This window comes from Guillardia theta (genome assembly GCF_000315625.1).
Source record: "Guillardia theta CCMP2712 unplaced genomic scaffold GUITHscaffold_4, whole genome shotgun sequence".
Lineage (NCBI taxonomy): Eukaryota > Cryptophyceae > Pyrenomonadales > Geminigeraceae > Guillardia > Guillardia theta.
Genome location: NW_005434670.1, coordinates 507406 through 531352, shown reverse-complemented (window position 1 = coordinate 531352; position 23947 = coordinate 507406). Strand labels below are relative to the sequence as shown.

Here is a 23947-nt window from a genome sequence, read left to right as displayed (position 1 = left end):
CCCCCCCTCCCACCCCGCCGTCCCCCAATTCGTTCCTCTCCGTGACTACGTCCTTCCGTCCAACCCCTCCCTGTCCGACCTGCCCTCCCTCCCTCCCTTTCCCGCCCTTCGTCCTTCCCTCTCCCTTCCTCCCCACCTCCTTTCTTGCTCACGTCTGGTCCTCAGAGCCCGTCATTCTCCTCAAGGACGACGCTCGGTACTCCAAGTACTTCAAGATGCTCAAGATGGGAGTCCCGAAGCCTGCTGTGAAGATGAAGATGGTGAAAGCGGCGGTTGCTGCCCTCCTACTCGCCCCTCACTTGGTTTCAGTCCCAGGAGGGAGTAGACCCGGAAATGATCGAGAGGGACCCGGACTCGCCAGCCCCCCCCGGTGACATTCGTTCTCTCCATCCTATCCGACCTGACGCTGTTCCGTCAAGGCGCAAAACTGCCGGAGGAGATGCGAGACGACTCGGACGAATCGGACGACTCGGACTGAAAGCAAGGGGTGGAGGTCACGAATCAGCTAAATTTACAGTCGAAAAGCAGCGAAAAGAAATTGATCTGCAGAATCCTTCGCCGGAGAGGGGGCAAGAATGGCTCCTTGCCTTCATGCGTGTGTCTTATCTAAGTTGCAGCTTCCTTCCTTAGAGGGAACGGAGGCCTTTCACCTTACTCGGGCATCCCCATGAACTGGCTCATGTCCATTCCATTCATGCTCTTCATGAGATTCTGCGAGCACGCGGCAACGTCAGCTCTCGAGCCAGTACGCAACCAGACGCTCGCACCTGCAAGCCGCTCATGCCACCGATCTGCTTGAGCATTCGTGGGTCGAGGCACTTGCCCATTTGTTGCATCGCCTGTCAAGCATTGAGAACAGGAATCGGCAGAACGAGGGCAGGGGACCTGCTGGGGATTCCTTGTCATTTGCGGCATCTCACCATTCTTGCCGATCTTGAGGTGCTTCATTTTGGCAATCTGCAGGTCTCGGGTCAGCCCCTCCACAACCGTCGCATCTCGTCTCACCATCTTCTGGAACCTCTTGAACTCTTCAATCAACTCCCAAACTTGCTGAGGGTGGCTTCCTGACCCTTGAGCAATGCGGAAAACCCTCGTGTCCGTGAAGATCTTGTTCACGTTCTCCGTGTCAAGCTCTGCGAGGAAGGGCTCTCAGATGGCATCAGCGACACAGGACAAGGGCTGCCGCACCATCATCAGTCATGGAGTCCATGATGGTCATAAATTTCTTAAATCTCTCCTGTGATCTTGTCAGGCGGTTCAGATGAGATCTCTCCGCTGCCCACCTGGGACTCATGCTCTCTTCCTTTCGTCATCAGGGCGCTCATTCCCGGGATCATGGACATAACCTATCGATCAGGCTCAACTGCTGACCAGCAATCAACGAAAATGTTGACCTTGCCGATAGGCCCCATCTTCATGACATTTTGAAATTGCTCATACATATCCCTAAGTGTGAACACGCCCTGGCCCATCGAGTGAGATCAAAAGCGGCACAAGCATCTCGGCGACCTGTGACAACTTCTGGTACAACTCAGGTTGCTTGTCTAAGCCCGCATCCTGCCGACATGCTCAAAACGTGTCCTGCCACGAGCTCATCATGTGAGATTCACCTTGATGGCGTTCATGAGGCCACCAACATCCCCCAAGCCCAGAAGTCGAGAAACAAACGACCGGACCTTTACGCGAAGACATCAAATCAACCTTGCTTCAGGACATGATGTAGGAATACTACACCTCAAATGTTTCAAAGTCATCAAAATGTTCTCCAGTACCTGCAGGACTGTGTTACACATCCCCTGCAAGCGCATGCAGGACGAGCATCACCAATAAAGACAATGGGAGAGCTCGTGGCCGCAACAGCTGAAAGCGCACCACCACCCTTAGCATGTCTGCATCAGAAACACAAGTGAGCGACGTAGCACAACAGCTCAAAGACAGAAGGGGACAAGTGTTGCTAAATACCCATCAAGCTTCGTCATGATCACAGATCCTACACTGACTGCTTCTTTGAAGGCAGTAGCCTGTTCCACGGGTAATCAATCGCATGCATTGGCACACTGAGCATCTCGTTTGCCTGATCATGCGCTGCTTGACCAATGGAGCTGTCCAGAACGAAGACAATATCGTCCGGCTGTTTCACGTTAACCGGCTTCATCGGAAGTTGCCTGGGCATACCTCCACTGCAGCTGCGATCTGCTGCATTTCTTCAAACAGGGAGGCTTCCTGCTTGTGCCTTCCACTGGTGTCAACAATGATGATCTCTTGGCCCTGAACGAGCCACCATTGTCACCGCCTGCGCTCTAGGGCTAGGGCAGCTTACCTCCTTCTTAAACATTTCGACACCGTCGCGTGCAATCTTAACAGGGTCACGCTCCGTGTAGCTACCTGCAAAGCAGCGCATCAGCCAGTTCTTTACCAAGACCAGAGGCGGTTCGATCCTCACCATAGAAGGGAATTCTCGCTTTTGTAGCGTTTTGCTTCAACTGATCGAAAGCTCCCGCACGGAAAGTGTCCGAACACACCAGGCAAGTCTTCCAGGATTTGCGCTGGTAGTGAAGTGCATACTTGGTACACGAGGTTGTCTTTCCGCTTCCCTGGAGCCCGACAAACATGATGACGTTTGGCTTTCCCTTCTTGGGCTGATAAGGCTTCTTGCCAGGGTTCAACATCTCGCAGAGCTCTTCGAACACAGCTTGCTGTATCATCCTCCGTCGGTTCAGACCCGTGGCTAAGTCCTCCAGGTTTATGCGGTTCTTCACGTTCTTGCGCAGCGACGAAACAAGCTTCACATTCACATCTGAAGAGAGCAGCGCCTAACAAGCAGATAAGAATTGTTCTTTACGATCGCATAGGATCCTCACCGAAGAAATCTCTTTCAACATGTTGTCCACTGCCTCCTCATCAATCACAGTCTTCGATGTCATAGAACGCATTGCTTGCGCAATGCGCCCTCCAAGTTCGGCGAGAACCATGTTTCGATCAGATTCTAGAATGAAGGACAAATCAGTTGCAGCGCACCAAGCGTGGCATGCCCTAATCACAAAGTTTCATGCCTTGGGTCCCCTAAAAACTTTTGAGGTACGAATCAAAGAGTATAGATGGGACATAACTATCTAGAAACAAGAAACAAAGCTGAGATCGGGGCTGGTACATGCCTCATCACTCGTCTCTTGTATACTGGTGTGCTTCTTTCGTCAAGGGTCAACCAACACCAACATCGAACAACGCCACCAGACCACTGATGCTGCATCAGAAAGCATGCTGAACCAACAGCCAAGCAGAATCAATCACGTCAACAGACCCTATAGCTTACAAACAGCCAGCAAAGGAAAGGTGATCCACGACTGCGCGCTGCAAGTAGAGCTGACTGAACATCGTATGCAAGTGGAAGCAGTAGTTGACAGAGAGAGACACGAACATGATAGAAGTATCGAAAAGGAAGCCAGAGGAGATAAGATGACGGGCATGGCATGGCATGGCGAGGACAAAGCTACACTCCTGCGCTCCAACTTTTGCACTTCGCTGCCTAAACCAGCCACAAGGAGATGGGATGATGTGGAAGGAAAGCAGGCGGCATGAGCAGCCTAACAATCAGGAGGAGGGCCAGGAGAGAGGACAAAAGGACCGTGTGTCATGTAAGGAGAGCACGGAGGAGGAGGAGGTGGTGGTGGAGGTGATGTTGGAGGATATGAGCACAGGGACACGAAGGTTGCGGGAGGCCATAGGCGACTCACGTGGTTGGGGCAATCGGCCTGTTTGAAGGGGGTGGGGGTGATGAGGGTAAGTGGGTGGGTAGCCTTGTTGTGAAAGGTATTGAATTTAGAGTTGGTGGGTAGATGTTGACAATGGTGAGGTGGGGTGTTGGAATCACTTGGGAATAAGAGGGGTAGTTTATGTATAATGTGGGGGTGAGGGTAGTCTTGGGTTGATTGGATGTGGAGTGAAACCTGTATGGGGTAGGGTACCAGCAGACAGATGGAATCATCGAAATTGAGGTGTGAGTGTAATGATTAATCTAAATTATACTATAATTGTTCAAATTATGAAGAGTGAATTTAAATTTTTCTAGGAAGATTTGTGCCTACCCTGGGCGATATGCTGTTTGATAAGGCGTAAACCATAGGTGGGGTGTACTCCTTTGAAGGTAGGGGTTGTCAGTTCTTTTAGGATGGGTAGCAATCGAATATTGAGGGGTAGAGGTGATACATCACGGGTCAAATAGTACTTTGAAGACAGGAAAATGAGGGGTACAAAAACTCATGAATGATGAAGGCAGGGGTAGGGTTGGCATTGTAATGGTGAAGGGGGTAGGGTGAGGCTGGATTGGGGTGGTAATCCGTCGATGGTGGGCGGGAATGGAGACGCGAGTAAGCGAAGGGTAGAAGAGGAGGAGAGCAGAGAGAGTAGAAGAAGGGGGAGGAGTTAAAGTGAAGAAGCTGGAAAGGAGCTGATGATGCAGTTTCTTCTTGAGATACACCAGGAAGCACATGCGCTTTGGTTGAGGAGCTAGGAGGAGACAGAAGCACGAACACGACGCGCGAAGGAGAGTTTGAGCCGCTCGGTGGAAACGAGACTCCAAGATTTGATCCCCTGATTGGAAATGGCGGAATCTGTGAGTGTAAGTGGACCCACGTCCGAAATGTCGGAGACACCCCAGGTATCACAAGACTGGGCTTGCTGTGAAGGAGCGTCGAATGTAACGGGGCCTGTCGTACTGCAGGTGCAACCAAGCTATCCACCAAACTGGTGGGAAAATTTCGACTTCAGAGAAGGGATCTCGTGCGAGGCATGCGCTGACAACGAGTGGTGGGAGGTCAACGTCAGGAGGTGTGAGAACAGTAAGGTGAGCCTTGTACACGAATTTGATGGATCCACAGCCCTCGGGCGTGCTACCGGCTGAGTGTGTCCAATTGTCAGGTTCTTGTTCGCTATGTGGGCGCGACGGATGAGGATGACGAATGGCTGGACATCGACGGGGACAGGATCAGACCGCCAGCAAAGCCGGCAGGGAATCGATTCTTTCAGGTGGGGCGGGCCATTGAGTCGAGAGGTTCAGCGAGATGGGTTGATGACTCTTTGTTGCAGATCGGGAACCCAGTCCGGGTGCTGTTCGATGATGGGATCTGGTACCCCGGGACCATCGCAGAGTTCAAGGTCATGCCCACGGAGACCGGCAGGGTTGAAGAGCAGTTCACCATCGACTTTGACGATGGTGAGAGGCAGCATTTCAAGTTGCCTGATCCGGATGTGAAGTTGAACATACCGCAATCCGACCTGATCGACTCCCTGACCCGGATCAAGAAGAATGCAGAGACAACCGTTGACGAGTATGCTCACAAACGTGAGATGAACGAAACGATACACAGCAACCTGCGGAGTATGATCAAATCGACATGGACGGCTGTCGACAAGAAGATCCGCAGCGGCAAAGGGGAGATTGAGACTGAGACCCAAGTGGTCAAGGAATTCATGGACTTGCTCAGAAGCAAGTACATCACCTGTGATGTGATCGAAGTACGGGAGTGGCAGTATTTGTGCAAAGTGATAGACCCTCCTCCCCGGAAACCTGTCTCAAAGATTTCTTACACGACGCCGTGGATTGGACCGAATCAACCTAGTGCACTGCCTAACGACAACTCCCCGTATCCAAGAATGAAGCCTCCCGCTGCCAAGGAAGCCTCGACGCCGACGACTCCACGACTAAAACTGTTTACTCGAGACGATTGTCCAGGAATTATTCAGGAGAATGCACTGGTTGAATTACGAGATGAACATGATAATGCATGGGGAATCGGTCGCATTGCCGAGGTGCCCATCGGCAGGGACTTTTCTCAAGTGAAAGTGAGGATGGAACTACATGAAGATGTTGTGAGTTGCAAGGTCTCCGCAATCAACCCGCTTCGTGCGAATACTCCTGTTGAAGTAGAGCTCGATAGCTCTTGGTTTCGAGCGAAGGTCAAAAAGTTCGAAAATGGGATTTACGTGCTTTCTATGGACGAGTCACAAGATATCAAAGTTACAGAAGAACATGTTCCTTGTGCGTCTCAGTATATCAGGCTTCAAAGAGAAATACCGTCAGGCAGAAAAGGCGAGATGGTTGAAGTCAGGAACAAGCATGGCAACACGAAAAGGAAGTGGGTCCCAGGTGAAGTGATCTCCATCACCGATGGGGCAGGGAATGACAATGAACTGTTGCTCTCTGTAAAACTTCAGAGCGGAGAAGAAATCAAGGTTCCTTGGAACACAGAGCACGCTCGATTGAGTGAGGAAGAGCGATCGAAGGTCAAAGCTGGTTCGCAGCTTGAAGCAGCACACCTTGCTGAGGAGCTGACTCTGAAGGAAATGAAGGATTTTGGTGACGACGATGTCTTGTCATGGATGAAAGTGAAGGGTATACTCGGCATCAAGACTGATGGGTCACTCGCAAGATTGGAGTATTTGGTGCATCTTGGGGAGGAGGAGGAGAAGAATCCCAAGTCGATCGAGCTTCCTCCGGGTGGAATATACACTGCAACTGATGGAGAGCGAGTCAGGGACATTGCAAAACGCTATGGTGTGAATTTAGCCAAGGTTCTGGAGCTCAACAGTCATTATGTTGGACTGCAAGCCAACTCTCGCTTGATTCACAACACCAAGATAATTTTACCACCCCGGTCGCACCTACGATGGCTGTCGGGGGTACCACAATGTACAGAATTCCGTGCCCTGCTTTGCGACTTTCTAAATAGAATTTTTCCCAAGGGAGAAATTTTACATCCTTACATGGCCGATGTGCCTGGAATCGTCTTTAAATGGGGTACACAAGCAGGCAAGGATGCTGCAAAGCATAGTAATAAGGGCAGTGATATCGAGAAAATGAAGATAGATGGAGTCAAGGTTCTGGGCAACAGTCGCTTTCTCCGCACATCCTACGTTGGAGTCAGTGGCAACGAATTTGACTGGAATCTTTGGATGCCTGTCAGTGAAAGATACTATCTCGAGATAGCAGAATTCCTGTTCAAAACCGTTGGTGCAGTGTCATTGCACTTGGGGAAGCATCGTTTCGAATCTATTTTGGTCTCAGGAAATTTGATCAAGAGGTATCACGAGGGGAGGACATCCACTCTTTCTCGCAAGCAACAGCATGTCAAAGACGATGACGACGATGACGATATGTTTTGTGATCACGAGCAGTTGACCGATGCTATGGATGAAAGCTATGAGGAGGAGGAAGATAAATCTGGGAAACGTAATCACATTGAAAATGACAACGCTGCTGTTGTCGAAACCAAATCTTCAAAAAAGCACAAGCAAGATGGAAACTCGAGAGAATCAAAAGGTGGAGACAAGGGCAGGTCTCAAGGCAAGAGAGCATCGGACTCAGATAAGCAGGACGGGCCCGGCGCAACATCCGTGGACTCTGGGGGAAAGGAGAGAGGAAGGAATGAGGGGAGCACTGCCAAGACGAGAGCTGGATCGAGCTCTCATGTTAATGAGGAGAAGCTGAAATCAATTCTCAAAGGTGATGCTCATCAGTCTGAATCAAATGAACCCAAGGAAAATGCCAAGAGTGACAAGGCGGCCGACTCGAGTAGCTCCCAAGGAAGGGGTGGCAACAAGCGAAGAAAAGTCAACGATGGAGAGCAGGGCTATCTCCTCCTCCGTGGAGGAGACCCAGACCCAGGGGAAGGTGTTCCAGGCAACGGAAACCACGATGTTGAAGAAGTCCAAGGATCATGGCGGAATGATGGGAGGAGGTCAGAGAGCAAAGGAAAGTCAACAGTCCCAAAGGACGATGTCTCCGAGGCAGAGACTGGCTCACTGGGTGCTCCTAGTCCAGAAGCAGTTTCTCCTATGCACCGACAAGGATCAGAGAGTGAGTAGACACCCTCTTGTCCTCCAATTCTCTTTATACCGAAATCCACCGTCCCTCATCACACGTGTCTCTGATGCCCTTCTCATTAGGATCCTTCGGTGCCGGCTCGTGGGGAGATGACGAGGGGGACGGTGGGCAAGTGAACACCCCCGGGGATGCCCAGAGCTTGGTGGAGGAGACTCAATCGGTACCTTAACAGGTTGATGTGATCGGTGTCTCTCTCATGTCAACGGCAGGTGGTCAGTGTCCACTACACGGCCGGGTCCGTGAGTGGGACCAGCGACCCTGGAGGGCATGGTGGCAGAGCTCCGAGTGACGTGGGATATGTCGGGGATGTAGGGAACGTTTTCAGCGCCAGCGGAGAGGACGACGAGACCGCGAGCGAGGCATCGCGGTCAACGGCCGCAACAGGTTGCTCTCCGTTGCTGCACAGCTCTTGGACTGACGCGCGTGAAGCATCGACAGCTGCAACTGCTGCTACGGCCGCGTCCACTGCGAGTTTCGCTACCACGGCAACGGTAATGCGAGGAGCGACGGCGAAGTGGTGGGTTGTGACGTCTTGCTCCAGGCGGCGACCTTCTTGTCGACGTACTCACAGATCAGCACAACCAGCCAGCAAGTGAGCGCTGCTGGCGGGATCTGAGAGGACTCTGTGTGACTTTTCTGCAGGCGGCCCCCAGCCCTGCACACCTCCCCCCTCCTGTCCCGCAGTATCCATCCGATGGCGCCGAGTTGAGTGAGGTAGTTCCTCCCTCAACCTCGAGCCCCTCGCCCTGACGCATGCACCTGCAGGTTGCAGACCTCACTGACGTCCACGACATGGAGGAGGAGAGCGTGCGAGGCAGGAGCCACACGCCTGGTGCTGCTTCTTGCACATGAGTGTCAAACTTTCCAGTGACCCTGCTCGGCAGCTTCCGTGGCTTCTGATCGCCATGCGCGTCATGGTGATAGTCATGCCGTCAACTAATCATCCTAGTGCTACCTTGAGTTTTTTGCCGCTCCTTTTGCCCGCGGCGGCTTGCAGTCTGTCAGCCTCACCGATCGAATCAGTAAATTATGTGTCTGAACTTCGGAAATCTCTTCTTCTTCTCTGCCAGTTCAACGGTTCACGGATCATCATGCCAGTTTGGAGGCCGCGATTATGAAAACTTCGGAAGTCTGAACCACAGAGTGCAGAGCGGCCCCGCGCCACCGGGCCCGCCCGGCGCCGGCCGGCCCGGGTGGCCCGTGTGGCGCGAGCCGGGACTTCATCGAGTCAGCCCGGCCTAGGCTCCTGCCCGGCAGCCTGGCCCGGGGCCCGCGAAACTTGCTTCGGAACTTTCGGAACTTTTAATAGTCGGATCATCCGAAGTTTCTCAAGTTTTGATTTTGCTGAGTTTGGGGGTCAGCATGACAGAAAGCGCTCCTGCTGCTCCCCTCCCCTCCCCATCTTCTCTGCTCTGCTCTGCTCTGCTCTGCTCTGCTCTGCTCTGCTCTGCTCTGCTCTGCTCTGCTCTGCTCTGCTCTGCTCTGCTCTGCTCTGCTCTGCTCTGCTCTGCTCTGCTCTGCTCTGCTCTGCTCTGCTCTGCTCTGCTCTGCTCTGCTCTGCTCTGCTCTGCTCTGCTCTGCTCTGCTCTGCTCTGCTCTGCTCTCCCTCTTACTCCGTTCCTCTGCTATCTTTCCCCTCCCCTGTCTCCTTCCCTCCCCTTCCCTCCCCTCTATCCTCCTCTCTCGTCATCGTGTAAATATCCCACATCTTGAAACTTGCATCTTTCATCTCACATCTTGGGTTTCGTCTGTTATGTTTCTCATCTGTTCAATCTCTTTGTCATGCTCCTTGTCTAGCAATGTTGGGACAATACGATCGTCTCGCGTCAGTTTGTTTTTTGAACATGTTCAATATGCGCCTGCCTGTTCCCACTTGATTCAGACCTGTGTTAATTGAGACTTTTCGACCATGTTGGAGTATTGGGGACATGAAAGGGATATTTTGGCAGGATGCTGTTGTCTTCTCCAAACTTGAAATGAGACTAGACATTGGATTGACTGCGAACCTTTTCTTTCACCGCCCGTCATTGATGTCTCCTTCAGACATGGTTGCACACCTGAGGGCGGCACGGTTTGGCTTGGAGTTCTTCAAGTTCTGTCTCTGCCTATCCATCCCAGGTGTCGCTGTCCTAGTTTTCCGGGTATGAAATTTCTCTTGCTCTACGGGATTTGGCGATGGCAATGGTGAACTGACACGTTCGCAGAGGCCCGAAGTCCTGAACAATGTCGTGACAACCACCCACTACATCGTGTATCCTAAAGAGGAGACGCGGGAGACGCTGGTAGGGCTATCAAAACATTTGCGTGATCAATGAATACAAGCCTCTTCTACATTGCACGGAAGCAATCAATACTTTAAGACAACCCCCCTGATTCCCCTAGTAAGTCCTACCAACATGATCACTCTATCTCCTGCTCGCAACCTTGGCAGAGACGGTGATAGCGCTAGGCCGAAGAGCAAGTGCCATCGTCCTGCCCGTTTCTCCGCCGTCATGCCATGGCTCATGGGCTTTCTAGGTCTTCCGGGTAAACAGGATCTTTCAGAGGTATGATAGATTTCTTGTCGACGTCTCGCGGTAATGCCTTGGCGATGAAAGAGGATCAGAATGATAGACAGGGGAAGGGAGGGGAGAGAAGACAGAGAGAGAAGACAGAGAGAGAAGATTGACAGGAAGAGCGGGAGGAAGGCAGGGTCGGGAGAGGATGGCTGGATTACCTTTCTCATATCATACGCATCCTCTTCTCCCGAGTAGTATCCGATGACAGTCCTGCATGAAAAAAAGCTTGAGGGAAGGAAATGATGCAAGGATCGTGACAGGGCTGAAGGGAGAGCACTGACCGATATATCGAGTATCCAAACTTCTGGTACATGTTGATGGCCAGGGTGTTGCTGACGCGAACGAACAAGTCCACAAAGTATCCATCGTGCTTCTTCTCGGAGATTTCCTCCAACTCATTCATGAGGTGATGGGCTGCAAAGTAGAATCATGCTTTCTCGAGGAAGGGACATGCTGGAGGCGTCGGGGTGACGAGGAGGATGGGGTTCGGACTGACCTAATCCGATTCTTCGGAACTCAGGAGCTACTGTGAGGGCTGTAACGTGTCCGTGCCAGTTCTCGCCGAGGCCCTCCGCCTTTCCCATGATGTATCCCATAAACCTGAACTAGTCTCAATGCGCTGACTCGATCGAGCTTGCAAAGCAGTTTGTCACCGGCCCGAAGGATTCTCGGCAACCTGGAAGTACTCAGGCCACTTGACGAGGTACTGCATGTAGAAAGGAAGGTTGTACTGCACGTCTCAAGTCAGCGCTCAGCTCGAAATGAGGAGCTCTAGATGAGGAGAGGGAGAGAGGGAGGGAGGGAGGGAGGAGGGAGTGAGGGAGTGAGGGAGTGAGGAGTTAAAAATCAACAAGTCAAACATCCAAGGACTGAACACGGACCGGGGTGGATGAAGATCGGTAGTAAGTCAAAAGGAGGAGCAAGATCAAGAGCAAAAAGCAGCAGAAGGATCAGGAGAAGGAGGAGCTGAAGAAGGAGCAGGAAGGCCCAGAGTGAGGATGATGAGAAGATGACGAGAATGAAGATGACTAGGAGGAGGAAGCGAGGAGGAGGAGGCAGAGCAGGGCAACGGCAAAGACAAGCAGGAGCAGGAGCAGGAGCAGGAGCATACAGTCTCTGTGAGGTGATCAAGGTTCACGTTGGCGACGCTGAAGAGATCGTTGATGTTCATTGCCCTCAAGCTCGTCATGGTTGCACGCAGACCCACAAGGCGAAACTTTTGAACTTTAAAACTTTGACATCCACTTAAAACGTTGACGTCCAAAACCTCCAAGAACTTCACTTGTATATCGGACTCCGGGCCTCACTCGATGATGCGCGGCCCGGCCCGGCGCCGGGCCCGGCCCTGTGACTCGCTCCGAGGCTCCCCGGCCTCACAGAGTCACTGGGGGCCCCGGGCGGCGCCCGACCGTGACGGCCCGACCAGTACTCAGTCAGTTGGACTTGAACCCGGAAAGTTTGCATCCGAGTTCACGCCGGGTTCAACGGTTCAGGGGTGCCAAGCTCGTGAGGCTCTTCTTCTATTTAAATCAAATTGGCAGCAAAATTTCGAGGATCAAGTCGAGAAAACGCAGCTCGACGATGAGGTTCCGAAGTTCCGTCTCCTCGCGCCTCATGCCCTTTGAAGAAGGTAGTCGACCTCGACCTCCTGCGCGCCAGTGAATGGAGAAACATCATCCACCACTAGACGGAACCACCTTAGTGAGGGGAATGATGATCTCCCGGTAGATCTTTCCCATAGTCTCTGGGTTTACCTGCAGCAGCTGGTCACCTCTTGGCTTCCCTTGCGGCTGTCCAGGCCCAAGGGGGAGGAGCAAACAACCTTGAAAAGCTTCAGCCTGTCCTCGGGGATCGCTGGCCCGTGTACATATGAAGTCTCGTCCGTTATTTCCTGGCCATACGCAGTGGCCTTGTTCTGCACCCTCTTGATAACCTGCGAGGTGATAAGGAGCTAGTCCTGTGGTCCGATCACAGGTTCGGCTCCGCCTCCTCCTTCACCTTCTCCTCCACCTCTTTGTTCGTCAACAGATCCATGATACCCTGCATGATCATGAGAGGGCTTGCTTTCAGTCTTACTCCTCAGACCTGCCGGTCTCCAGCTTTGATGAGTTTCGTGTATTCCTCGGGTTGGCTTCGGAACTGCAAAGGATTGTTGGAGTTCACCATGGTGTTCCTGACCTGTGCTCTGACCTTCGATTCAGCCACGAAGGTGCCGTAATGAATCCTCTTCGACAAAGCCTGAACAGCAAACCTGTCAGGATCGTCTTGCGGAGACTGACGAGGAAGTTCACCTGGAGCGCTTGGATGTCGCACACGGACGAAGAGCCATATTGACCATCGTCGCCTTCCTGCAAGAGATGTCAGTACAGGCACAATCGCAGCCACCGAAAGGGAGATCTGGAAGAGCGTTGAGGAAACAGAGTGAGGGAGGGAAACAATGATCAAGAATGAGGCGGAAAGGATAGAAGAACAGTGTACAAAAACTATTAGTAAGGATATCCTACCTTCGTTACCCACGGCAGGATTGTCGATATGTACAACTCGTAGATCTTGCTGTTCAAATTTACATCGATCGACTGTTATGACGAGCAAAATCGTTTGAGTAAGACCGGGACAGCTGCTTACACAAGCACCTTTAGGTACTTCATCTCCTCGGGCACAACCAAAGGAGGCAAAACAGGATCAGGGAGCTGAATCAACATAGATCGTTACGATGGGAAATTCACAGTCAGCCAAGCGCTTGCCTGACTGCGAGAAGTGAAGGGCTTCTCATCGGGAGAAGTGTATCTGGACGGGGGGTCAGTGAGTTGAGCCGGAGGAGACGAGACGGTATAGACCTCCTAGCTTTTGCATGGATATTCTCAGTTTCTTGCAGCAGGTTCCTCACATAACTCCCACTGATGCCCGTGCCCTGCAAGACGACGAGGTGAGCTGGGGCGTCGATCTCACATCTCACAACTCGTGGACCTTGAGGAATTCGGCATCGTCCTGGTAGATGGCGAGATTCCGCTTGAATTGAGCTCTCTCGATCAGCTGAAAGAGGATCGTGTCTTCCTGTAGCACACGGCACACGTCACACGTCAAGAGCTCTGTGCACTGCCTCCTAGCAGCCGGGCACTCGCCCCCGTCAACGCACCTGTCTGATCAAAGTCGAGCGGATATTTCCCAGCTCCAGGTAATTCCACTCTTGTGAAGCCATCGTACAGTTGTTCGATTCCTTGCGCTCACATCATTGCATGTCAACATGTTTCATCAGGCCTACCTGTTCAAGAGCAAGGGAGCTGATAGCGCAGCAAAGTTGGACTGGTGCAACAAGTAAGAAATCTTGCACCCCCCTCCCAGCAATTCAGCCCCCCCCCCTGCTTCTGCAACCCTCCCTTATGATGCTCACCTGTGAAGAGGAGAAGGCTCGTTGATGCAGCTACGGGCAAACTCCGCTTCAGAGTGGTAGCTACACCGGTTACAATCTTGGCACCCCGTACTCCCTGTGTCACCACGCAAGTCAACCCAAAACGAATGCCCTTGTTCATGACGAAATCGCCTAGCACTGACCCATCCACGTTGGTGAGATTCTCTTCTCTCCTTCCCCTGGTTCCATCCTTCTCCAAATGTCTTCCATCACCCTTTCATTTCATTCAGCTCATTGTCTCACTCGCTCCTTGTGGTGCAAGGGGGGGCAAAGTACCGGCCTTCCCTCCATTGCAAACATTGAACTATTTCATTCCAGCTCCTGCATCTTCCTCTCTATAACATCACTGAAACATATCAAGATTTAACTCCCTCTCTTTCACCTCCTGATCCTTCCCCAATCTTCTATTTCCAACTCTCTTTCGACTCCTCCCCCCGCCACTCCTCCCACAACCCCTTCCTGCCCTACGTCATGGCTCCCTCCCTCCCTCCCTCTACATTTCCCTTCTCTGCTTCCCTGCTTCCTTATCCTCCTCCTCCTCCTCCTCCTCATCATCATCATCATCATCATCATCATCATCATCATCATCATCATCACTATTCAACTTCCTCCTCGTTGCGTTCCATCTTTTTTCCTCCGGCATCCTCTCGCGCTGTCAGATCGTTACAAGGGAAACCGCCATTGTAACTGATCAGTAACGTTGCTATCGACAGGCCCGGCCTTGCCCGGTTGCGCCTAAAGACCGTTACGATGTTTGGAATTGTAACGGTGGGCACGCGGAAATGCAGCTGACAGTGGAAGGGAGAGGACGAGAAGGAGCAGGAGAAGGAGCAGGAGCAGGAGCAGGAGCAGGAGCAGGAGGAGAGTTTGAAGGAGGATGGAGAGGAAGAACAAGGAGGCTGAGAAGAAGGAAGCTGGATGAAGGAACATCAGATAGGAGTTGGGGAATAGAGACGTATTGGCAAGGGAACAGAGAAATTAGTAGCGATGATCTGCATGCCTGTGATGTCTGTTTGGGGTTCCAGGAGAGTGAACAGCTGCAGCACGTAGCTCAAACCCTTGACGAGCACTCAAGACTCCCCTTCATCAGTCATGAAACCTCTCAACATGATATGTCCTGATTCACCACCACATTCACGCTCAACAAACTCACGCTTACTTGCTGACACTAGTGACGCGGCGAAACTCGTTGCTGATTTTGTTTTGTTGGCTGCTCAGGGATGTTGAGGAGTAGACTCATAGGCGTGAGCCTGCAACAGAACGTCTCAAGATTCCTCTCTTCATCCGCAGCTTCAACCCTTCCTCCCCACGCCCAGAAATCGCCAAAACTCTACGAGAACGACGTCCAAGTGGAGAGCAAATTGGGATGGTGAGCTGACCACCGGTTCTCACCCCGCCTCTTAAGTTGTGATCAGGGGGGTTGTGCGCTCAGCCAACGGCAACCTTCCTGTCTACTTTGACATAAGTGAGCTGCTGCGGGGGACAGACCGGGAGGGGGAGCTGACGCTTGTTGCAGGAAACTACAACTCTCGCAAGCTGACAATCATCCGAAAAGTAGTGGAAGTGCTTGCTGCTAGTGCGTGTTGACACCTGCTGCTGTCGCAGATCCTTGGAGACCCGGAGAAGCTTCGGGAGAGCATCTTGAGGGAGTTTGATGTCAGGTAGGGACCTTCCTGGCTTATCCTCGACGGCCCGTCGTCTCACCTTCTGTGAACAGCGTGAACGATGTGGCGGTGAGGGTTGGGCGAGTGGAAGTGAAGGTGAGATGCTCCGACTACCGCGTGATCTGACGTACACGTGCCAAGGGCAAGCGGACAAGAGAGATGCGGGAATGGTTGGCGTCCAAAGGATTCTGAGCCGTTAAGCAGGATAAGACTGGATGTAGTTGATCCTTACAATCTGCTGTGATTTTGAGCTTGTAAGATTCTGTTGATAAGCTGCAAGCAACAAGAACATTCTGAAACCAAGACGTGAATGCGCGAGATTGCTGGTTGTCTGCCGAGCCTCAAACGACAGCCTCGGGAGGGAGCGAGTCTCTCCCCTTGAACGATTCGCTCCCGCTGACCTCGAAAGTGGGACGGCAGCTCCCGTTGCTGCATGTGCCTGCTGAGGGCTCGTCAGTGCTCCTGACTGCCCTGAAAATTGAGGACTTGCCTGTGTCTCCTCCTCCCTTGCACTCCCCTGGGCTCTGGGCACTATGGGAACTTCTGTTAGGTAGTACAGGAGGCAGAGACGACATCGGACCTGCACTGCTCCTCCTCGGGAGTCTCAGCCTGTGACTTGCTCGTCCTCTTGGCTGCTTTCTTCTGGAACTTGGCAAACTTCTCTGCGACCTTCTCCTTCTTCCTCCTCCTCTCCTCCTGCTCGCCTGCACCGTCAGTCTCCTCAACATGGTCCCGCCCGACCGTCTCGCCTCTTCTTCGGCCTTCTTCCTCGCCCGAGCCTCCTCAGCAGCCTGGCAGGGTGACTTCACTGCGGGAGTGTACAAGGAAAGACCCACCTTCTTCCTCTTCTTCTCAGCGTCCTGCGCCCGCTGCTCCTCCACAGCTTCCACTCTCAGGATTTCCTGATGTCCTCGTCACGCAATCGCAGCCGCTAGCAGCGCCTCACCTGAGCTACTTGCTGTGCGCGCGCAGACTGCTGCTCCATCTCCTCCCTGCACAGAGAGTGGGCGCAAGACTGAGACAGCAGGGGAGGATGACAGAGGAAGGCAAGGACGAGAGGGTGAGGAGGTGAATGCACAAGAGGAGGAGGAGGATGAGTAGGAGGAGGATGAGGGGGGGGGGGGGGGGGGGTCGGCTGGTTCCCAAGAGAAAAGATAACAGCGCACCTGGTTCGAACAAGAAGCTCTTCTTCGTTGATCTTTTCTACCATTTGTCTGGCAAATGTTAAGAGTATCCCGACTTTAGCGTTCTGCACCACTGAACACCAGTGCTGTGGGGAGAGAGGAGAATCAGGTTCCTGTAACATGGAGGACAGGGGTCGGAGGAAGAGGGAAAGCCGGCAGCAAGAGGAGGACGAGGCAGAAGAGGCGGGGGGTTCACCAGATTGTCAGGATGGCAGTCTGTACGGTCGATTGCGATACGAAACCCATCGATGACCGGTATCCCCGACACGTCGAGCTGTTGCCTCGTCTCTGCGTTCAGCTGGAGGGAAAGAGGGTGAGAAGGAAAGAGGGGGCAGCTGCTCGCATCCTCGCTGACCTGCGTGATGTTCCTGTTGTGAGCGGCATGCAAGGGTTGGGAGAAGGCGAAGGGCTCGATGAGAGACCAGATCAGGGAGATCTTTGCAGACGCTGCCCTTCCTCCTCCTGTGTAGAACCAGCCGCTCCTCTCGCTCGCTGCCTGCCAGGCCCGATCGACGATCCCTACCGACTCTTGGAGGTACTGCGGGACATCTAGGAGGGGAATGAGGGGGCGGATCGGCTCGGCAGAGGAAAATTTGCGGATCTGCCGCTATTGTTAGGCGATTGAGGCCGAACGGTGAAGGAAAGAACATGAGGAAGGAGGGTGAGGGAGAAGGAGAGCCGGGGAGGAGAGGGAGGGAGTGACTGAGTGAGCGGAGTGGATGTGGTGGTGACAACAAGGCACGGAAGGACAATAACAGCAAGGAACAGGACGAGGCAGAGGATGCTTCAGCAAGGCACAAGCCGACTCACCCCCGGGATTGCGATGCTCATGATGACGAACAAGTACTTGGAGGGGCAGGTGCCTGCTGCCTCGCACGTTCGTCGCACCTCCATCCAGTCCTCCAGCCTCTTCAACGCTCGTTGTCGATCATCGGTCTCCTCCAGCCTCAAGATCACCCGCCCGTCGCACAGGGTCGCCTGCCATGAGTCAAGCCAGGATGACTCCAGCACAATCCCACCTGACCCCCCGTCACTCCCGCGCACTCAAGCTCGAACCCATGCGGCATGCCGGAGCTGCAGGACTCAGCTCGACCGGGGGGGTGCCAGTGCTCGTGGTTCTGCTGGCCGTAGAAGTGGGGGTGGGAGGGGTTCACATACCCTCGAAGGTTCACGTCACGCAGGTAAGCGATGGTGGCGAGGAAGTGGTGCCGCATGCGGCTGTCTCCCACGAAGAGAAATTCTGAGCCCTCCAGGGCCTTGCAGGTTGAGTTGGGGCTCACGTGGACCCCCTGCCCTTCAACGGCTATTGGCGTCTGATCGCAGAGCTTCTCGCAGTAGCTCGCGGCCTTGGAGGGCTTCAGGTGGAACTGCTGGTAGGGAACCTTAGCATGCAGGGGGGTGAACCATCGCCCGTTGGACAGCCTTCGCATCTCCCCCGCTGCATCGAACCCGAGGTCCTTGCAGGCTTGCAAGTACGTCAAGGCAAACTGAACCCTCGACTTGTTCCCCGCCGTCGAGATCCTCTCGTTCCACAGCCTGTAAGGCACGACGTCAAGTCCTCCTCGCTCGGTGTCGGGTGCAGGAAGCAACAGAGTCGTCGGAGCACCCGGAAGGGCCCCGGCGATCTCGACGCTCTTCCACGATATGCCCTTTGGGGGAGGAGCGACCCAGCTGTGGTCGACATACTCAGGGATCCCGAGAGGGATCGGCGCGTTCGGCTCGTCCGCATCTGCCGTGAAGACTTCGAACTCTGTCACCACCGCATTGTTTGCGTCCGAGTCAGCCGCGTCGACCTTGAGGAGGAAGGCTCGAGCTCGAACGGGGCTGAACCTGATCACTACCTCCTCCTCCCCGTTGGTGTAGACGCGATTCCCCACAACTACGGTGTCCAGGGTGGTTGGCTGCATGTCAACTATCGGCTGCCAGTGGTAGTGCGGGAACCAGTGGACAGCAGGAGGGAGCATGTAGCCTGTCGCGTTGGTGTACCAGACCTGGAAGGAGGTCACGTGGTGATCGTTGAACCTCCCAACCCCAGACAGCAAGCGGATCCTGGAGACCCGATAGTCCTGCTTGAACTCGAACATGGCAAGTGCCTTGTCGATCCTCCCGTGCCATGCCCATCCCTCATGCCCCGTGGTCACGCCATCGATCGCCCTGTCGATGGGGTAGAAATCCTGGTTGTACGCTGCCTTCGCCGTCCCTCCGTTGTGCTTCGCAGCAACATTCAAGAACTTGCTGTTCAGGTACTTCCCGAAGGCCGTCGGTCGCGAGGTGAGGATCTTCCCCGTCAGAGGATCGGCGATGGGCTCGTTAGGATCGTGGTAAACTTGAGCATGCGAACAAAAAATGAGCACAGAGAACGTAAGGAGAAATGCAGGCAACGAGCGCATGTTGCAGGGAGGCAGACAAACGAGCTAGGGCTTGTTCCTGTTGGATACATCAGACAGGTCTCAATAAGAATGAAAAATGGAGATGTATGATACTCCTACTACTGCCAAGTGAAGAGAAATAATCGGATCTGGCTACATCGAAATCTCCCTGGTCGCCGCTTCACCTCCACCTCACCCGCCCTCTCCCTCTCTTCATCTCTTGCACCTGCCCACCCTCGTGCTCATCGTGCTACATCCTGCCATCTTCCCGCGCCCTCCTCCCCTCCTCCCCTCCCTCCTTCGCGACTTACCCGCGTCTTCCCTGCCCTCTCATTGTCGTTTGTTGAGCCTCACCCTTGACCGTTAGATGACGTAACTTGATGTAACGGAAACCGTGTTTCAGGTCTGCAACCGTCGATCCGGAACAGTACTGTAGTCATCACTGAGTCGGCCCGCCGGTCCGGGTCTGCGATGCGGAACTTACTGTGAAGCCGCCGGCCCGGAAGGCTTCCGAGTCCTCAGCAGTCTCCGAGCAATCTGCAAGGCCGCTGCCCAATGGTTGCTGCCCCTCGAGACGGTTGAACACTGTTCAACTTTCACCGGGTTGTCGCCGGCAACCGTGAACAGTAAACATATTTATTACAATCGATCGAGTCAAGAGTGAGCAGCTTTCATGCTACTCGTTCAGGGACGTCAGCGTCCCTGGGGCCATACTGATAGCCTCCGACGGCTTCAAATTGGCCATCAGGTCTTCGAGTTGCTCCAGCGTTGTCAGCACAGGATCTTTCGCTTCCTTTCTCACCCTTCTCTTGAGAGGGCTCCCCATGCACTTCATGGTTTCGAAGGTCCTCTCTTCTCCCTGCCTGCTGCTGCTCTCTCCCCACCGCCATGCCGTGCGAGGACGACCAATCTGTAATATCCTTGAGAAAGAGACGGAACCTGAGAGCTAGCAGAGATACCTTGCGAACGATAGGCGATTGTTGCTGTGCAGCAGACTTTGGGCGACTACTTGTATCCCTGGTGGGCTCTGGGGGAGGCTCCCTCCTCAAGCGCTCGAGCCACAGCTCTGACCATCCTCGTCAGGAGGTTTGACACGAGAAGGCGAAGCAGAATGCCTGCGAGGATGGGCTCCTGCAAGATATCTTGAGCCTCGAGGAGAAGTCGCCTTGCGATAGGCAATGGAGCCTTCTCTGATGTTGCATGAGCGTTCGGAGCGAGGGCCATAAAAGCTTGATGAAACAAGAGTGAACAGGCAGACAGCTTCCAGGTCTCTGCGTACCTTTAGGAGTCGAAGGTTTGGATCTTCCTGTTCCCTCTGAGACAGGGAACACATCAGTCAGCAAAACATTGGCGCGGACAGGAAGGGCTTCCAGCCCTGAACTGATCCTACCTTTCTTCTCTGGCGCACTCAAGGCTTTTCTAGCTGTCTTGGTTACTCCGAGACTCGAGTCAAACGGCTTGACATTCACTTTCTTACATGCCACATCTTTGCTCTCTTCAGCATTAGCAACAGGCTCATGGGGTCTGCGGGGAACATGTGTTGCGGCTTTGTGGTGGGTCTGAGGGGCAACAGATCTGTCGTTCTTCATTGATGCTTCCCATCCTGTCGTCGATCAACAAACACTCAGTCTTGAACAACGAGGCATCAGTCTTAACAACACACCACATTTTGTTTGATCGTGGTTTGTTGTCCATCTGAACTCAGGCCTGTGTCACAAAGAATATTTGGGAAGTAAACTTGACGTACATCAAATTCTTGCGCCTTGCTGGGCCTGCATCTTGTACAGGGAAATGTTTCTCATTGTGGGTTCTCGCGCTCTGAACTCTCATGACGTTTTGTCTCGGTCTTGTTCTGATGCCGTCCCCTTCCACTTCCACAACATGTCAAGTCAAAGGCAGCAGAAATGGGAGGAGCGAAGGTACTAACATTTTGTCGACCTAAGTTCATACACTGGTTTGAAGTCTCTTCCTGTGCTGCTCTCAAGGAATCGAGTCTCCCACCAGTTTTCAGTTGCAACCGGGGAGTTCATCTTGTCCTTGTCGTGTTTTTGAGCGTTTGCACGTTTGATTTCTCTTGTTCTGTCTTTTGCAGGAATTTCAATCGGCTTGGCCATGAGAAACTTGTACTGAACCCCATCCTCTTCTTTCATCATAGCTGTATCGCCAGACCTGTTGCGTTGTGAGAGAAGCATGCAGGAAAGGAGACATCATTGAGCATACTTGTGCTCTCGAACAGCCCAAGCTTTATCCTCTGAGTTTTCGGCTTCTCCAGCATATGAGTGAGCGAGATTTGGATCACTTGTGGGCTTCAACATTTGTTCGATTGTAACACCAGGATCTCTCGACGAGGGCAAAGAGACATGAATGCGAGAAGCTTTGAGCGTCAAAGATCGATTTCGATGATCGACATCAGCTGTGCTAGGAGAGTATCCGCGTGGGTTGCCCTGGAAATCATCGGCATGCTCTCCCCTTCTGTTGTCCTCAGAGGTCTCGGACTTAGAGCTCAAGTACAGACCATGATGCTTGTTGAAGTGGTCTCCATGAACCATCAACCTTTGACTAGGGTCGTCCACTTCGCCCTCGGATATCTTGGATGACTTCGTTTCCATGAGCGATTTAGACTCGAGAATAACTGGCCGTTGACAAACTGCTCTATTGAGCAACTGCATTCTCCAGTGCATGGTCAGGTGCAGCAGAACCAACCTCTTTACCAACCGATCATACACCAATTTTCACCCTGTCAACAGATTGGTCACCTTTACACATTGGAAAGCAACAAGTATGGTTGACAATCTTATCAATAGCTCGCTCACACATGGATGTTGAGATTTAGCCTATCGCAGGTATGCAAAATCGTTCTCCATCTGTCTCATGCTAATATTGACTTGTCAAGCTACTCATCTCCTTCCACGTCCTGATCTTTCTGAAAACCCCAGAGCTCATCAGTTGCATCCACAACCTCATCAGTTGCATCCACAACCACATCAGTTGCATCCACAACCACATCAGTTTCATCCACAACCTCATCAGTTGCATCCACAACCACATCAGTTGCATCCACAACCACATCAGTTGCATCCACAACCACATCAGTTTCATCCACAACCTCATCAGTTGCATCCACAACCACATCAGTTTCATCCACAACCTCATCAGTTGCATCCACAACCACATCAGTTGCATCCACAACCTCGTCTTATCAGCTTCTCTCGCCCTCTCTCTGGCTCCTTCATGCTCGCATTGCGAACGTTAAACGCACCACTTCTTGCTCAGGTACGGGGTACCCTACCCTGTCTCTATTCTTGCCAATGAAATAAGGGGGTAGGGGGTGGGTGCGCCCGGGTGTTCAGGGTCTCGAGTAGTACTGACCGTTATCACAAGAGTGAGGATTGTAACGACCATGAGGAGTTTTGAAACCGACGGCAGTGTAACCGTAGTAACCAACTTCTTGACGCGGCCGTTGGAAGAAAGTAACGGAAACCTTTATTATTTCTACTAGAACTCAGTCAGACTACCCACTTCGTGGTCCCTCCACCCCACCCCACCCCTCTGAAACTTCGAGACCATGGCTAGTGTGCGCATGGATCGCAACCCCACCCCACCCTTCAGATATAGACTGTTTCAGGGGGAATCAGTGGGTGCAGAGGGTTCTGTAGGTCTGCCCAAAGTGTGATTGGTAACCCCACCCCTCACATTCGAAAGTTCCGCCCCTCCCTCCTGAACCCCTCAAGTCCATCCTCCGTTAAGTTTGGCATGCAGCGTTTTTAACTGTCGACCGCTCTTGTCCTCTGTCTCATCTTTCATCGCCTTGTCCTCGCCCTTCCCCCTGTCCCGGTAGATTGATACTCGGTACTTGAAGTTGCTTGCGAAGAGGCACAGACCTTGAATGACTCCCTTGTTGTCTTCCAAACTCATTAGCGATGATTTCCTGAAAGACGATTGTGGACGATTCTCAATCTTGATGAGACCTGCCTTTTTTCAGAGCCTTCAAAATGTCTAAAGGAGGAACTGCATTGCAGGTCCTGGATGAAACGTGAGTGCGAGGGAGCGCATTCCTGGTTGCCTTGCTCTGAAGCAGAGTGTACTTGCATCCAGGTGCTTCATCTGCTACTGTTGCTGCCAAGGATGCGGGTGTGCAAAATGTAGCGAGCCCAACCTCTGCACCTCAGAATCAAAGCTCCTGTGCTACAAGGCTCACTCCACGTGCGATTGCGTTGGCCCCTGTGGTCCGGAGGGATGCTGCTTGTCGAGCGTCAAGTACTGCTGCTGCTATAGCATTTGCCAGTTTCCGCCCAGCCCTTGCTTCGTGGAGCTGTGCGGACTGACGTTGTGCGGCGCGAAGAAGGGAGAGAGGTTCGCTCTGTCAGGAGCCGGGAAAGTGCACACGACGGCAGGCAACTTTGGGACGGACACGAGCATGGAGGAGATGCGGCGAGAGGCGGTTGAGGCGATACAGAGCGGCAACTACTCGAAAGCCAAGGAGCTGTCGCTTCTCCTGGAGGCAGAGGAAGCTTCGTTGAGCGCGCCCAACAGCATGTCCGCGTGATGCGGAGCTGGAATTGTAAGGAGGTCGCTGTGCGTGATAGATGATTCTGATGGGCGAGTCAGAGTCACACTATCAGAACCTTGGGCATGTCCTTTCCTCTCTGGCCAGATAACTGCTCAGATGCACATCAGCTGAGTGTGAGGGCCTTCATCGTCTCCCAACCGTGTGGTATCAGGCTGTTCATTGTGTTTGAGCTAGAATTAGTGAAATAAATTGAAACTTTCTAGCACAGCAGGAGCTGGAGATGGTTACGGGCAGCGATTAGTGCAACTGCACGGTGGAGGAGGTCCAGACTTGTGTGGTGTAGACGCTCATGTGGCTAAATGTTGCTTCAT

General features: G+C 53.0%; 10 protein-coding genes across 10 annotated transcripts in view; 4 read left to right on the top strand and 6 right to left on the bottom strand.

The window, feature by feature from the left end:
* Positions 1–478, top strand: part of GUITHDRAFT_100316 (hypothetical protein) — a gene marked incomplete at both ends in the record, with an annotated part of 1725 nt that extends 1247 nt beyond the window's left edge. The window contains 3 exons of the mRNA XM_005840989.1: positions 166–260; positions 310–370; positions 420–478. Of these exons, the coding sequence (XP_005841046.1) occupies positions 166–260; positions 310–370; positions 420–478 (215 nt within the window). The remainder of the gene's footprint in view (positions 1–165; positions 261–309; positions 371–419) is intronic.
* A 17-nt stretch (positions 479–495) lies between these two features.
* Positions 496–2972, bottom strand: GUITHDRAFT_159167 (hypothetical protein; the record flags this gene model as incomplete). Its single annotated transcript, XM_005840988.1, has 17 exons — positions 496–711; positions 768–839; positions 886–957; positions 1006–1133; positions 1189–1237; positions 1284–1346; positions 1395–1463; positions 1510–1557; positions 1611–1676; positions 1735–1772; positions 1825–1889; positions 1963–2021; positions 2075–2131; positions 2176–2268; positions 2321–2385; positions 2444–2813; positions 2862–2972. 17 exons carry the CDS (start codon positions 2970–2972, stop codon positions 652–654), a joined length of 1485 nt encoding a protein of 494 aa, XP_005841045.1. The 3' UTR covers positions 496–651.
* Positions 2973–7769: 4797 nt separating this feature from the next.
* Positions 7770–8920, top strand: GUITHDRAFT_150140 (hypothetical protein). The gene is made up of 8 exons (XM_005840987.1): positions 7770–7855; positions 7945–8042; positions 8092–8266; positions 8312–8373; positions 8424–8474; positions 8525–8596; positions 8648–8714; positions 8767–8920. The coding sequence occupies exons 1-8, from the start codon at positions 7834–7836 to the stop codon at positions 8820–8822; spliced, it is 603 nt and encodes a 200-aa protein (XP_005841044.1). The 5' UTR covers positions 7770–7833; the 3' UTR covers positions 8823–8920.
* Positions 8921–10384: 1464 nt separating this feature from the next.
* GUITHDRAFT_156912 (hypothetical protein) lies at positions 10385–11629 on the bottom strand (the record flags this gene model as incomplete). Its single annotated transcript, XM_005840986.1, has 6 exons — positions 10385–10465; positions 10599–10650; positions 10722–10854; positions 10937–11040; positions 11094–11170; positions 11552–11629. 6 exons carry the CDS (start codon positions 11627–11629, stop codon positions 10385–10387), a joined length of 525 nt encoding a protein of 174 aa, XP_005841043.1.
* Positions 11630–12052: 423 nt separating this feature from the next.
* GUITHDRAFT_84151 (hypothetical protein) lies at positions 12053–13857 on the bottom strand (the record flags this gene model as incomplete). Its single annotated transcript, XM_005840985.1, has 15 exons — positions 13832–13857; positions 13703–13743; positions 13577–13657; positions 13408–13494; positions 13278–13351; positions 13185–13227; positions 13074–13130; positions 12945–13016; positions 12732–12788; positions 12631–12678; positions 12526–12579; positions 12439–12480; positions 12308–12373; positions 12138–12230; positions 12053–12088 (listed from the first exon to the last, which is right to left on the bottom strand). The coding sequence occupies exons 3-15, from the start codon at positions 13637–13639 to the stop codon at positions 12053–12055; spliced, it is 792 nt and encodes a 263-aa protein (XP_005841042.1). The 5' UTR covers positions 13640–13657; positions 13703–13743; positions 13832–13857.
* Positions 13858–15069: 1212 nt separating this feature from the next.
* GUITHDRAFT_100311 (hypothetical protein) lies at positions 15070–15705 on the top strand (the record flags this gene model as incomplete). Its single annotated transcript, XM_005840984.1, has 6 exons — positions 15070–15218; positions 15265–15314; positions 15366–15403; positions 15455–15510; positions 15567–15609; positions 15655–15705. 6 exons carry the CDS (start codon positions 15070–15072, stop codon positions 15703–15705), a joined length of 387 nt encoding a protein of 128 aa, XP_005841041.1.
* Positions 15706–17716: 2011 nt separating this feature from the next.
* GUITHDRAFT_160795 (hypothetical protein) lies at positions 17717–19392 on the bottom strand (the record flags this gene model as incomplete). Its single annotated transcript, XM_005840983.1, has 2 exons — positions 19378–19392; positions 17717–19124 (listed from the first exon to the last, which is right to left on the bottom strand). A coding segment is annotated over exon 2 (1371 nt), but the record flags the coding sequence as incomplete, so codon positions are not given.
* A 295-nt stretch (positions 19393–19687) lies between these two features.
* On the bottom strand, positions 19688–20932 carry GUITHDRAFT_150136 (hypothetical protein). The gene is made up of 7 exons (XM_005840982.1): positions 20814–20932; positions 20730–20761; positions 20457–20669; positions 20346–20381; positions 20182–20295; positions 20026–20132; positions 19688–19976 (listed from the first exon to the last, which is right to left on the bottom strand). Exons 1-7 carry the CDS (start codon positions 20894–20896, stop codon positions 19743–19745), a joined length of 819 nt encoding a protein of 272 aa, XP_005841039.1. The 5' UTR covers positions 20897–20932; the 3' UTR covers positions 19688–19742.
* A 1008-nt stretch (positions 20933–21940) lies between these two features.
* GUITHDRAFT_100308 (hypothetical protein) lies at positions 21941–22249 on the bottom strand (the record flags this gene model as incomplete). The annotated part of the gene is made up of 1 exon (XM_005840981.1): positions 21941–22249. The coding sequence occupies one exon, from the start codon at positions 22247–22249 to the stop codon at positions 21941–21943; it is 309 nt and encodes a 102-aa protein (XP_005841038.1).
* An 809-nt stretch (positions 22250–23058) lies between these two features.
* Positions 23059–23612, top strand: GUITHDRAFT_132471 (hypothetical protein; the record flags this gene model as incomplete). Its single annotated transcript, XM_005840980.1, has 2 exons — positions 23059–23099; positions 23162–23612. The coding sequence occupies 2 exons, from the start codon at positions 23059–23061 to the stop codon at positions 23610–23612; spliced, it is 492 nt and encodes a 163-aa protein (XP_005841037.1).
* Positions 23613–23947: the final 335 nt, after the last annotated feature.

Bases quoted from the DNA above. Each gene is read 5' to 3' on its own strand.
- GUITHDRAFT_150140 (XM_005840987.1), top strand. From the start codon at position 7,834: ATGCACCGACAAGGATCAGAGA. The intron at 8,043-8,091 runs GTACCTTAACAG...TGTCAACGGCAG, and splicing joins TGGTGGAGGAGACTCAATCG to GTGGTCAGTGTCCACTACAC. The intron at 8,267-8,311 runs GTTGCTCTCCGT...ACGCGCGTGAAG, and splicing joins GCGGTCAACGGCCGCAACAG to CATCGACAGCTGCAACTGCT.
- GUITHDRAFT_150136 (XM_005840982.1), bottom strand. From the start codon at position 20,896: ATGAGAGTTCAGAGCGCGAGAACCCACAATGAGAAACATTTCCCTGTA. The intron at 20,296-20,345 runs GTACGCAGAGAC...TGTTTCATCAAG, and splicing joins CAAACCTTCGACTCCTAAAG to CTTTTATGGCCCTCGCTCCG. The intron at 19,977-20,025 runs GTATCTCTGCTA...AGGATATTACAG, and splicing joins AATCGCCTATCGTTCGCAAG to ATTGGTCGTCCTCGCACGGC.